Source organism: Diospyros lotus, chromosome 8, assembly GCF_014633365.1.
Source record: "Diospyros lotus cultivar Yz01 chromosome 8, ASM1463336v1, whole genome shotgun sequence".
Classification (NCBI taxonomy): Eukaryota; Viridiplantae; Streptophyta; class Magnoliopsida; order Ericales; family Ebenaceae; genus Diospyros; species Diospyros lotus.
Window position 1 is genome coordinate 41,923,603 of NC_068345.1, and position 12,405 is coordinate 41,936,007.

General features: G+C 38.1%; 2 protein-coding genes across 4 annotated transcripts; one reads left to right on the forward strand and one right to left on the reverse strand.

Moving 5' to 3' along the window:
• Window positions 1-1,543, forward strand: LOC127807833 (blue copper protein 1a-like). Its single transcript, XM_052345970.1, has 2 exons — window positions 1-484; window positions 996-1,543. Exons 1-2 carry the CDS (start codon window positions 16-18, stop codon window positions 1,364-1,366), a joined length of 840 nt encoding a protein of 279 aa, XP_052201930.1. The 5' UTR covers window positions 1-15; the 3' UTR covers window positions 1,367-1,543.
• A 251-nt stretch (window positions 1,544-1,794) lies between these two features.
• LOC127807832 (transcription initiation factor IIF subunit alpha) lies at window positions 1,795-9,402 on the reverse strand. Of its 3 annotated transcripts, none has more exons than XM_052345967.1 (11): window positions 9,232-9,402; window positions 8,959-9,131; window positions 7,815-7,973; window positions 7,193-7,335; window positions 6,650-7,023; window positions 5,630-5,745; window positions 4,025-4,159; window positions 3,504-3,722; window positions 3,170-3,379; window positions 2,417-2,530; window positions 1,795-2,085 (listed from the first exon to the last, which is right to left on the reverse strand). In XM_052345967.1, the coding sequence occupies exons 2-10, from the start codon at window positions 9,127-9,129 to the stop codon at window positions 2,441-2,443; spliced, it is 1,617 nt and encodes a 538-aa protein (XP_052201927.1). In that variant the 5' UTR covers window positions 9,130-9,131; window positions 9,232-9,402; the 3' UTR covers window positions 1,795-2,085; window positions 2,417-2,440. The 3 variants fall into 3 exon arrangements, with proteins under 3 accessions (XP_052201927.1, XP_052201928.1, XP_052201929.1); XM_052345968.1 differs by having other exon boundaries at window positions 1,795-2,093; XM_052345969.1 differs by lacking the exon at window positions 9,232-9,402 and adding an exon at window positions 8,567-8,745 and having other exon boundaries at window positions 8,959-9,091.
• Window positions 9,403-12,405: the final 3,003 nt, after the last annotated feature.

Genomic DNA, 12,405 nt, shown 5'->3' on the forward strand with positions numbered 1-12,405 from the left:
AAAGAAGGTGGGCCAATGAAATGGGGCGTCAAGGAAATAGACGAAAATGGCACCAACAACCAGTCATATTGTAAATTTGTTGAGCAGCAGAGTAAATGGACGTTTAGGAAACTACGTGGAAAGAGTGGGTTTGGGCTTGCGGGGCAATTACCAATTAGGCCTCACTCGTCGGTGTCCACACTCCAAAAGACGTTCCTTTTCTTAACCCATACTCAATACTCCCCCTTTCTCTGTCTGTATAATTATCTGAAGGGAAAGAGAACTTTGGGGTTCGAGAGAGATACTACGTACTGTGCATTGGAAATGGCAGGATTGAAGCTGTTGATGATGGCTCTGGTGGTGGTGGTTGTTTCAGTTGCCACCGGTGCCCGGTGGGTTGGCGCCCAAGTCCACCACGTGGTTGGCGGTGACCGTGGCTGGGATGTCTCTTCCGACGTCGCTTCTTGGTCCTCCGGCAGGACTTTCCGGATCGGAGATAAAATCTGTACGCCAACTCTCTCTCTCTCTCTCTCTCTCTCTCTCTTTATATATATATATATATATATATGCGTCTGACTTTGCCTGAGTATATTATGGGTGGTCATTTAGATTTCCATTCATGGGTTGTATGAATAGATAACTTAAATCATCAATGACATATTGACATGTTACCTAGAGGGGCTGGTTTCTTATGGTCTATTGTGCCGATAAATAACTGAGAAGTTAGTCGGAAATCACATGTTTGGTCGGCGAGAAAGTTGAGCAAAAGAAATGAAACTCGACGAGTAGCATCTTGTTTTTCTATTCTTTTCCTGGAAAAGTGATCACCCACTTCAACGGGTAAACCGACCCTTCAATTACAAGTTAATAATCCACATGCCAATAAATTGTTTTTTTCCCTACACTTTCTTAGGAATCAAACAGAAACAGCTGTTCTTTCCGTGAGAAAATAGTTTATTAGTAATAAGTTTGGTACTGCAAGTCAAGAAAAGTTGGGTTGGGTGGTGTATTGCCAGGGTTCACCTATTCGGCGGCTCAGGAGAAAATCGTGGAGCTCAGGAGCAAGGCGGAGTACGAGGCGTGCGATGTGAGCAACCCCATCAGGATGTACACGGACGGCTTAGATACCGTCCCGCTGGACGAGGAAGGGATTCGCTACTTCGCGAGTGCAAAGCCCGAGAGTTGCAAGAGCGGCTTAAAGCTACACGTGGACGTCCAACCACAACCTCTGGATCGGGCAAAGCAGGAACCGCTTATCTTCCTACCAACAGAGCGCTCCGCCGTCGCCACCGCAACTCCGCCCACAACTCCGTCCGCTTCGGCTCATGTCAGAGAACTCTCTTACGCCCTGTTTGGTGGGCTCTTGATTGGATCTCTGGCTCTCTAATTTGAGCCAACTTTGTCTTATTTATTTAGCCCATGTTTATGCTTTGTTTCGGTGTATGCTTTTGGGAGATCAGTTGTTGCCTAAGTGGGTTTTTGTCCACTCCAGATTCGGGATTGTTTTTTATTAGCGAATTTGCTAGCTTAATAGAGTTTTATTATTAACGAACCTTTCATTCAATTGGTTGCTGCACTTTGGACCACCTTCTTACAGACTCGCGGCTTTAGTATCTTCAGCGACGTGCCTGCACCCGTGCCGCATACTTAATTCTCCTACAGAGTAGGCGTGATGCTCGTGGCTCCAAAAAGCCGGTTTCACGTGACTCTTCGCTTCACTCATCAGTGCCGGCTACAAGGGCTAACGTGGCGGCAGCATTTATGCAACTTGCCAAAATACTGGAATTTAAGAGAGAGAGAGAGAGAGTGGCAAAGGGAAGAAAAGAAAACCATTTTAATAAAGAAGACAGTTCAGCCATTGAAGTGAAGTGAGCGTTCAATACGAGACATCAATTTCATCGAGAATGAAAGGAAGCAGCAGTAGTTTATTGACATGATACGGTTGAGAATCTACTTAGCTATATTAGACATGTTACGTTACCCCTGCAAAATCTATTTTCTGTGTCGCAGTCACAATTCCAGAGATGAGCTCCGAGTTTACATCAACAAAATATAATGCGTTTGCACATGCTACTGCAGTTGAGAGAGAGAGAGATGATCGTACTCCTGCACAACTAGAAGCGATCAAGGATCAGAATAGCAGATAAGGTATCAGAACACCAAAATTAATTATAAAAAAAAAAACAGTATCGTTATCCACTCTTAGAAAATTAACAGAGCTCAATCAGTCAACCATAAGTCTTCACGCAAACTTTCTTCTTCTCTCTCCTTCTACCTCTGCCTTCCTTGCAAGGAGAGTTCAGGAATGGTGATGGAACCTTAAGACATTGTTTTTTTAAGCTAACCCTTCCCTCTCGGAAAGAAAGCTCCAACCACCATAGGCAATCAATAAATGTGCAGCAATGCACTAATCAAAGCAGAAGACAGAGCAGCTTACCTGTCTGACATCTTAACTCTGAAATCATTTGCCTCTCAGTACGACATAGTTAGGCCCGTTAGTCTTTTGAATCTTGGAAATTCTCCTCAGTATGGCAGCAAAAGCATCCTTATCCTGCGCAAAGAATTCCCATAGGTTTAATGAAAGAGAAGAATAAGCCCCATCAAATCCTTTGTCATGCTTACAAGCAGCATATACCAAAAACCTCTCTCATGCACATGCCTGCAGGCAATCAGCAGGCAGACAATGCAATCAGCAGGCAGACAATATGTCTGGACAAAACAAGTTGTGTGGGCAAACACAGAATGTCCTCATTGCATCACTATCTACTTCCGCCCAAACTCCAAATGGAGAGGGTTCAGGAAGATGAAGGAAAAGAAAACAAAATTGCATTGCTACCCACTCCCCCCAAACTCCAAATCCAGAGAAAGGGGGTTAAGTGGGTCGGGGAGAATGAAGGAAGAGAAAACCTAATTGACTATCTTCTCCATCTCCATCACAAAGGAAGTGAAACATGGGACTAACCAAATCATTGATCTGAAATCTAATTCCAGCAAAAATTTGTTAACAATCAACAAACCACCTGGAATTTATGAGATATGTAACTAATATCTCTATCTTAAGTGGATCATAGTTTCCATGCCAATTATTTCTCTGATAAATAAAAGGCTTGGAGGATTTGAAAAATTCAATCCAACTAGAAAGAATTTTGTCAACAAAATAAACATGGATGAAAACAAGGATAAGATGTACCTCTTTGCATTTTAATCTTGATCTAAACTTAGCAACAAGATCCTGTGTGGTCACGGGAGTCTTTTGTAACAGCACAGCCCTGATTTCATCTTCTGTGACAGGTCCAGCAGAAGGTGCTGATGCAGTCTTCGAAGATGAAGGTGGTGCAACTTTTGAAGATGCACTACTTTTTGAAGTAGGCACGGTGTCATCCTTTGCAGGTTTCACCTCCTGCCCCAATAAAACTATAAGTTAGCATATAAAGTTCCACTTTGAGCAGTACTGAAATATCAAGAAATTCACACTTTCTGCACTTGGTATGAGATGAAGCAGGTTCAACATAGGAACAATATACATTTTCAGTCTTCGCTTTCTTTGGAGGTGCAACATTACTAGCTTTTGCATCATCTCCATTCATTTTCCGCTTCCCCTTCGCAGATTTGGAAGGAGTTGGGGTTCCCCGAGTAGATCCTGAAGCAGCTGTTTTTAAAGGACTGTTATCAACAGGTTCTTCTTTTGGAGCATCTTTCTGATTAGGAGCCAGTACAGGAGATAGGCCAACATCATCCTCCATCTGGAAAAATAAGAGAGATCTATAACTGGTTACCAAGAAAAGTGGAAGGTATGCTTGGATGCATAAGAGAGATCATGCAAACATGCCAAAACAGATTCAAGGCATTGAAGAAGTGTCGCACATTAATATGACAACATCAAATCCTTTTTTCTGTTTTCCAGTAAGCCATAACTACCACAACGGCCATAACTATTCATTTTTCATTTTTCCCTTCTGGGGCTAAGCAGAGGCATTTCAGAGGAAACTGGCCATAATGTTTTAGCTAAAAAGGTTAAGGTACCACCAGCAACAAAGGAACTTACATCATCATCTTCATCGTCATCCTCTGCATCTGAGTCATTCAAACCACTGGCTTTCCCCAGCAGTTTCTTCAACTCTTTCCCTGATTGGCTCAGTCCTCCTTCCTCTTCATTATTTTCATTCTCGTCCTCTTCATCCTGCAGGGAAACACAGAACATCACCATTGCATCAAATAGCACTTCTTGTTTTCCAAGTTATAGAATCACACTTGCATTACCAGGGAAAATATGTTAATACCAAATAAAAATTTCTGTAGATAATGCACTAAAGGTAATTGAACTAGCCAATAAAATAAGAAATTATGAAAAAGCAAAGATACATAAACAAATTAGGACCATTACAAGAAGGCATGAAAGCTCATCTATAATCCCTATGTTGCAAAAAATGCCTGTTGGCATTAGACACTAAGAAAGTGCACTATCATTGATATCACACCCTGCAAAGGAGAAACAGATTAGTAAATGCACATGTGAGTGCATGGAATGGAAGAAAATTATAGAAAAAGAAAGAGAAAGAACAACTGGGTGAGAAACCTTCAAACATGACATGAGATATATGACTTTACAAAGGATATGGCCATAAATAGAGATGGTTGGTCGTATACTTATCATTATTGTTCTTGTGAAAGTATGAAACTCACAAAAACAAGTCAAAAGACGTGGTCCCAATTCTACATGTTAGTATCATAAAAAATGAAGATAACATGTTCCATAATTGAGGGCTTTAGTTCTAGCTTCAACATGTCAACTCAAGAAGAAACTGCTTAGATATGAAAGAAGATTCAACAAAATGCATATAAGTTCAAAAAGAATGTATAAGTGACTGTGTAGGTGTCAATGGATACACGGATATACACTTCTAATGTTAGATTTTGCAGCTCTAATATTTCTAAGGTTTTATTTACATAGGAATTTTAACGGGTTATAAATGTTTGATTTTTGTTTATTAACTTAACTTGGATCCCTAGATAAGGTTAGGTTACATCGGTATAAATAACTCACAATGTAAAATTTTCTGTTCAGATTTATCTGATTGAATTGACTACAGAATATGTACTTGATTTCTCTTCCTTATTCTATTGTTTTTCTCCTAATATTCTTCTCTTCTCTGCCTTTTCTGTCTTTTCTTCCTCTCCAATGTCCTCCCTTTTCTCTCTGTTCTTACTCATATCTTCTTCTCCTTTTCTACCTTTTGTCCTTAATCACTAAGATGATCAAAGAACAACAAGATAAGGCATAACTATGATAGTTTTGAAGAATAGAATTCTTCTAAAATATAAGTAGAAACAACTTGCAAAGCTTACAAAAATGGTAAAAAGTTAAAAAGGCCTGAGACAAAAGAAGTTCCTCATAGATGGAATACCTCTGGTGAGCTACTTTATGGTCTTTCCCACAAAAACAATTTTCATGGCTAGACCCTTCCTGGATAGCTATTTATCTATTCAATAATAAAAATTAGAACAAACAAAAATTCATTTGCCGACTAATACACTTAGCCAAGCATATGATGGATTTTGACAAAGCAATCTAACATAATGCCAACTCGTAGTGTAATGCAGTAATGCAGCATGATGAGTAGCAAGTAACAAATATGCAAATAAATACAACCTCCTTAATTTCCGGAGGGGCAGGAATTTCTGGGGCTAAATCTTCTCGTTCCTCAGGATCATTACCCACAGCCTCATCATCATCAGTAAAGATTTCCTCATGCTCCCAATCATCACCTAGAGAAAACCAATAGCAAACCATTTGATCAATAAAGCATAGCAAAGGATGGTAATGATAATGAAACCTGTAAGAGAAAAATGGTGAGAGTATAGCCAGAAGGATGCTAAAAAACAGAAAAATCCCAAACAAGTTATCCTCAGATCTTGCATGTTTTTGAGGCAGAATATGGAAACTATAACAAATTAGTGGAATGACTTGCATTGCATCTAAATAAGTCCTTTTAGCTTATTTCATGCATGCCAAATCTAGTTTTCACAGCCAAATCCAAGGAAGATGACCCCACCCACACAAGAAACAAAGAACTTAATAAAATAAAAGAGTCAAGAGGGGAAAAAGATATTCATTTATTCTTTCAAGAGTATGGAGCAAATGAAGCATCATACATATTCATTTAATTTAAAACATGAAAAGAAGTAACAAACTGAAAAGAGGTATTTGCTTCATTTCAATGTGGTTTAGGAGTTTCAGCTCTACTATTGTCCATATCTGGGTTGTCTCTGCTGCTCCAGACAGCAATGATAGTGGCGTCATTGGCTGGTGTGAGATAGAACGGTATGAGGAGGAACCTTAGGTGCCTCAAACTTTTTATTTTTATTTTTTTGAATTGCCCAAAACTGGAATAAAAGAAGGTTTTAGGGTTCAGAGGAACCAACGTATTCCTGACACATATTTTTTGTCTAGACAACTTATATAGTTGGCTATCAAGGAGTGTCAATTCCAGCCAAGACCAGCTTTTGGATTTTGTTGAAAAGACAGGCAAAAAGCTTCTAAGATATAGGTACAAAGTTTGCCTATTTTTTTCATTTAGATCCAGTTTCATATAAGTTACATCCCCATAATGCTCTTTCTAAATCTTCTATTTCACACAAACCTTAAAAAAAAAAAAGCATAAATGCTCACCCTTTTCGATGTCATCATCATCCAAGTCAAGATCACCTCCTCTTGGACCTTCTTCATCATCATCACCACTTCTTTGCTTCATTCCAAGCCTATTTTTTCTTGCTGCCTCCTCTTCTTCATCTTCCTCCCCCCTATCTGAGACATTGGCTTCTTCATCATCATCATCACTAGGTTTTTTACGTCCCCTTCCACCACTAACTCCAGTTTCCTTGTCGTCAAACTTCTCAACTTCACCAAATGCTGCAGCTCCATTATTTGCTGCTTTCATCATCCATCGTTCATACCCATCTGCAGTTTTCCTTCTATTTTTCATTTTCTCTTCAGCTTCCTCCAAGGTAAGTTGCTTATATTGTGCAACTTTGTTAAAATTGTACCTAAGAGAAAATTCAAACAAAAGTCATGACAAACAATAGGAATTATTGAGTTTGCTAGGATTCAAATACTTCTCTAAAACCTTCCAACATGAGGTTAACATATACGATTAGGAAACATTGGATCTGTGAAGTACAGATGCAAATAGTAAAACATAAAAGGTCTGCCTACCAAGATCCTGCAGGAATAGCAACAAAGTCCTTTCCCTGCTGCATTAGTAGATAGTAAGTTGCTGACTGTGAGCCCTCAAGGTGACCCTGGTACTGAGATCCCATTTCATCCTCCAATAGCCAAGGCTTATTCTTGTATCTCTCCTATGCAATGGAATAACATAGTGATGAAACTAGTAAATAGGGAAGCAGAAAATGGAATTAGAGAGCCATGCAGAAAACCTAATTAGCACGAGGAAAAGTAAATCAATTTAACCCTAAGACAATTAAAGACTAGAACAACCAAAAACTACATCAGATCTATCCAAATATATTCACATATTTAATCCCCTTCATCAAGCATAAGTTTCTCAAGGTAAATGCAACAGGCATGCAGCACCACAACTACATCAGATCAAAATGCCTTTACAATCTGGCCATGTGGGTGTGATATGCATCCCACCATGTAACATGAGTAAAAGAGAAAAATAAATTTGTCCTTTTCCTGGAATTCCAAAACAAAACTATTGTACAACTTTGTCAAGTTATATAGCACCGGAACATTCATTCAGCGTTTCAGTATCAGCTCAAAAATATCACCAGCAAACCAGTAAATAGTAGAATATAAATTAGCAATTAACTACCCGCCAGGCATCAGTCAGTTGGCGGCCTTGTAATCCTTCTTTCTGGAGAGACCACTTATTATCAGCATTCTGCTTCCTTGAAAAATTTGGTAAACCTGTCATAAACCTACCAATGAAGTAGTTTTTGTCGCTGCTGGAACATGCCCGAACATTGTATTCCTGAATTAGACATAAAGAGATGTATAGCACTTTAGTGTCTAGGAATGTACTTGGTGCCCAATATTTTGTAGAAGTGAAAAACTTGCTTGTGAATAGACAAACGGAACAATATGGCAAAACTCAAAAGTTGGGCATACAATTAATGTACCTTATTGGTGAACAAGAACATGAACTACCACAAAGAAAGCTGTTAGAACACCTCAGCAGGAAAAAAAAAATGAACCATGCGATTTCATATAAGTATAACATGATAGAATTCTTATGTAATACACTTATTTAATTGTATATGACTACAGAGCTCAGAAGCAAAAGCTCCAAATCGATTCAGGCCTTAAAATGCAATTGGCTTATGTCAAATGAATTCAGAAGGCAATGAAAGTTGCTTCTTTCAGTTAAAGCAAATATGCAAGCAAAGAAAAATAACAATCCAGTACCTACATGCACACATTGGAGGTGCATGCAAACAGAACATGCCAGTCCAAAATCCATCTAATTTGCATTTCTGCAAACATTGTAAAAGCCATTTGTTTCCAGCCGAAATTGAACAAGTGTAACTAGAAAAGGTCCCAAAATAATAATAAGAATTCCTTTACCATGTTGAAGAATTGAATCCAAATACTCTTTAAAACTGATTTGTTTTCTCCCAAACATTCAACACATGTGACAAAGAGGGTCTGCAAACAATCGTAAGGTGAATTCCTCTTGCCACATCCACGAAGTGTATCCCGTGCAATTAATCATAAGATATGGCACTTTGAGATCCAACTTATTTCTGATAGAACCAAACAGTGAAAGAAACAAATGTTTTCATTTGTTGCTATATACTGAATATAGAAAGTCGCAATACAATAATGCGGTGAATTCTTTGACTAGTTGAAAAATGAAACAATCTATGACATAGGAATAGATCAAAACGAAATAGCAAAAGATCCAATTCCAATTTCAAAGCGAAAATGTCCGAGACGAAGTGGATGTGTGCACAAACCCGAATCAAGCGAGTGATGGTGGCACCGCATTCGAAGCATTTACCACGGTTCTCTGCCATGGTTTTGCCACACGGCAAGCACAGGGTCATGTGCTTGCAATTGCTTCCGTACAGACCCTCCGTCGATCCACAACCACTACACGACGGCTTCAATAGCAAGTCGAACGACATTTCTGCACCACATATACAAATTAGGGCAAGCAAAGGTAGCAAGATTTAGGGTTTGAATAGCTAATTCGCGAAAATTCGTTGAATCGACGCGCAATTCGATACCTTATCGATGCGCAGTGACTGTGAGCTTCGTATATGATTTTTCAGTCTTCAATTGATTCAGAATTGTAGAGTTGTTTGAAGTCGGCTATTTGGGTCGGTCCGGCGAGGAGAGACGCCGTGGCGTATGGATCAGGCCAAGACTCAAAAGAGTAACGCGAATACAAATACAATTTTACATTGCAAATTAGACAAATCAACATATATACGTGCAATGCAACTTGCCTACACTGGGCCAATTAGGTTTAATTTGATTTTAAATATTTTTTATTTTTTAATATAAATTTTTAAAAATATATAAAAATTTCATAAATAAAAATTTGATCAAGAATTAACTTAGTTTACACTTTAATAATATGTTTTATATTATTATTAATAAATAATAATAATTTATTTTTCAAAAAACTACTATAATTTTTTTTTTCACAAGTAAACAAGTACCTTATAAAATATCCCATAAAACAATAGACTTATGTATGGCGTGACGTCATTATTTGAGATTATTACTCTTATGTGATCTTTCATCGTTTGTTTTCGATTTTGATAGATGAGATAAATTATAGGCGGAGACTTTGCCTAATTACGTAGGGTAAGAAATCGAATTCACGATTTACTGTGTGAATCCTAACTTGTCGAGATCCAACCACTTGATTTATATATTGGAAAGTGACGTAATTAATGCAATATAAATAAATGGTAACAAATTAGACTCAACCAACACAGGAAGAGATCATAATTATTATACTAAAAAATTTGGATTATTAACATATAATAGAGCAATACATCATGGAATAATTAATTTGTATTTGAAGCGTCACGGGCATGCAGCTCTGCACCGCAGCCCAGAACCAAGATAACCGACTCATCAAACCCACAAATGTCGTCGGATTTCTTCATCGGAAGCAGAGAAACAGAAACAGAAACCGTCGGTGAAGAAGAAGAAGAGGGGCGAGCAAATGATAACTTTAATTACAGGTTACAGCTGCCCTTCCGGTATGCTTTGCAGCGAGGGGCTCCAGGAGCGTTCATCCTGACGACGACGGCGAATCTCGAAATGGTCGCTGGCGTCTTGCAGCCAAGAGAGGAACTGGTCCACGCTCATATCCTGCACCTGCACCCTCGCTACCAATTCCTCCAACTTCGTCTTCCTAATCTTGATCTTCACCCGTCTACCGGAAGATGCCGATGCCGATGCCGATGAAGATGAAGGTATTACCGTTCTAATAATGGATTGATGATCACCCGTTATTAATCTCTGGATTAGCTCGTCTGCATCATCAGCTGCCCATACGGTTGATGATGATGATCTACGTCTCATCAGGCAATTACCCATTATATTAATTAATCGGTCTCTTAACGTTGCAGAGGCCCTTAATTTGTAAATGCGTCTCTTATGTATGTGGGTGTGTATATATAGGATTGGGTTAATTAGTTGACCAATTAATGTACGTAACCAATACCTTGTGGGAATAAAGATGAAGTCAGCTCACCCATATATATATATATATATATATATGCAGCTCCATCACCTAGCTGGTCAAGATTACCCAGTTATCCAAACGGGGTCTTCTTTAATTCTCTCTAATATTAACAATTATTAAATCATCATGCTAGCTAGCTAGCTAACTGGAATTGTATATATTTTATTGCATCTAAAATGAAAAAAAAAAAAAAACATTATTAATTAATTAGATTAGATAGATTATATTAGGGCACAAATACTACCACGTTCTTTTTATTATGCTAAAACAATAGAGAAGCCATATATATATATGTATGTATGTATAGCTAGCCAGCGGCGAGACAAAGCCGCCAGCCGGAGGCGACTCGTCAGGCGAAGGCGGCGGCGCCGAAAGATATAGTTTGTTGCTTCTTGTTGTTTGAAAGGTTGTAGATATAGTTTGTTGCTTCTCATGAATCAAGTGAATTAAACCGCAATTAATTAGATAGCTTCAAACGTACGATTTACCATCATTTTACATTATTTAATTTAATTGCAACCCTAATTAATGTTCACTCAAGGGGCACAAGATCCTTCAATTATTATTATAAAATTATAATATATATGTGTGTGTGTGTGGCTACTGCCACGCGTCCTTCAGCTTTGGTAACGTGGCACCACATGGTTTAATAGCTTAATTACAATTATGCATCGGTCCAAGAAATTAATTGTTTCCGAGTTGACAATTTACCAAATCGACTCAAGACTTCAAAAAGGAAGAACGTCTAAATCCAACACCCCCCCCCCATAGAATAAGGGATGATTTATTATTGCTTGTAAGTGATTATTAGGGCAAGAGCAAAGCAAGATGGTTAATTACTTGGGGTCATCAACTAACTAATATTTTAGCCCTTGCACACCATTGATATCTCATTACTTCATCCCCCAAGCTCTTTCTATTGATTGCTGAATAATTTTGTTTTGTTGCTAATACAACACCCATTTAATTATTGTTTTCAACAGTCATCTTACCTACCTCCTAATTATAAATAAATGCATTTAAAGTGTCTTAATAGAAGTACGTGAAGGGGGGGTCGCCCAAATAATATCTAAATAATATTTTCATTCAGTCTTTGATTCATTGAGTCGGGGTGCTGTAGACTTTTTCTCTTTTATATTATAAATATATATATGCATTCAGATGATTCATGTGATGTGATGGGCTGAATTAATGCACATAACACTTGCACTTAACTTGTTTTTAGGGCTGTATTACACTCGTTTTTAGGGTTGTAATCAGATCGAAATGAGCCAAGCTCTCGACTCGTTAAGAATTAATGTTGTTTGTTCACGAGCCAAATTCTGTCTAGCTCAAACTCGCTCATTTATGAGTTGAGTTCCAAATTGAAAATCAAGCAACTCATTTATAACACGAATCAAATAGAAATGAACTCTTACAGAACCAAACATCAAGCCGCTCAACTCAATTTACAGTAGGATTGGCAATGGTTCGGTTTGATTTTGGGTTTTGCCAAAACCATAACCAAACCAAACTTAAATTACTAAAACCAAAACCAAACCATTACCCATTTGATTTTAAAAATTTAAAATCATAACCAAACCATTCAGTTTCAGTTCGATTTCGGTTTAACCATGATTTTTTTAGTTTAATCTATATCAACAAACAAAAACAAAGACAAATAGCATTCATAATTTTTTTTGATAATTTCACAACA

Coding starts and splice junctions, on each gene's coding strand:
- LOC127807832 (XM_052345967.1), bottom strand. CDS start 9,129: ATGTCGTTCGACTTGCTATTGAAGCCGTCGTGTAGTGGTTGTGGATCG. Junction 5,746..6,649: donor TGATGATGACATCGAAAAGG/GTGAGCATTTAT, acceptor GGTTTTCTCTAG/GTGATGATTGGGAGCATGAG. Junction 2,531..3,169: donor CAAGATTAAAATGCAAAGAG/GTACATCTTATC, acceptor TTCTTTGCGCAG/GATAAGGATGCTTTTGCTGC.
- LOC127807833 (XM_052345970.1), top strand. CDS start 16: ATGAAATGGGGCGTCAAGGAAATAGACGAAAATGGCACCAACAACCAG. Junction 485..995: donor CCGGATCGGAGATAAAATCT/GTACGCCAACTC, acceptor GTGTATTGCCAG/GGTTCACCTATTCGGCGGCT.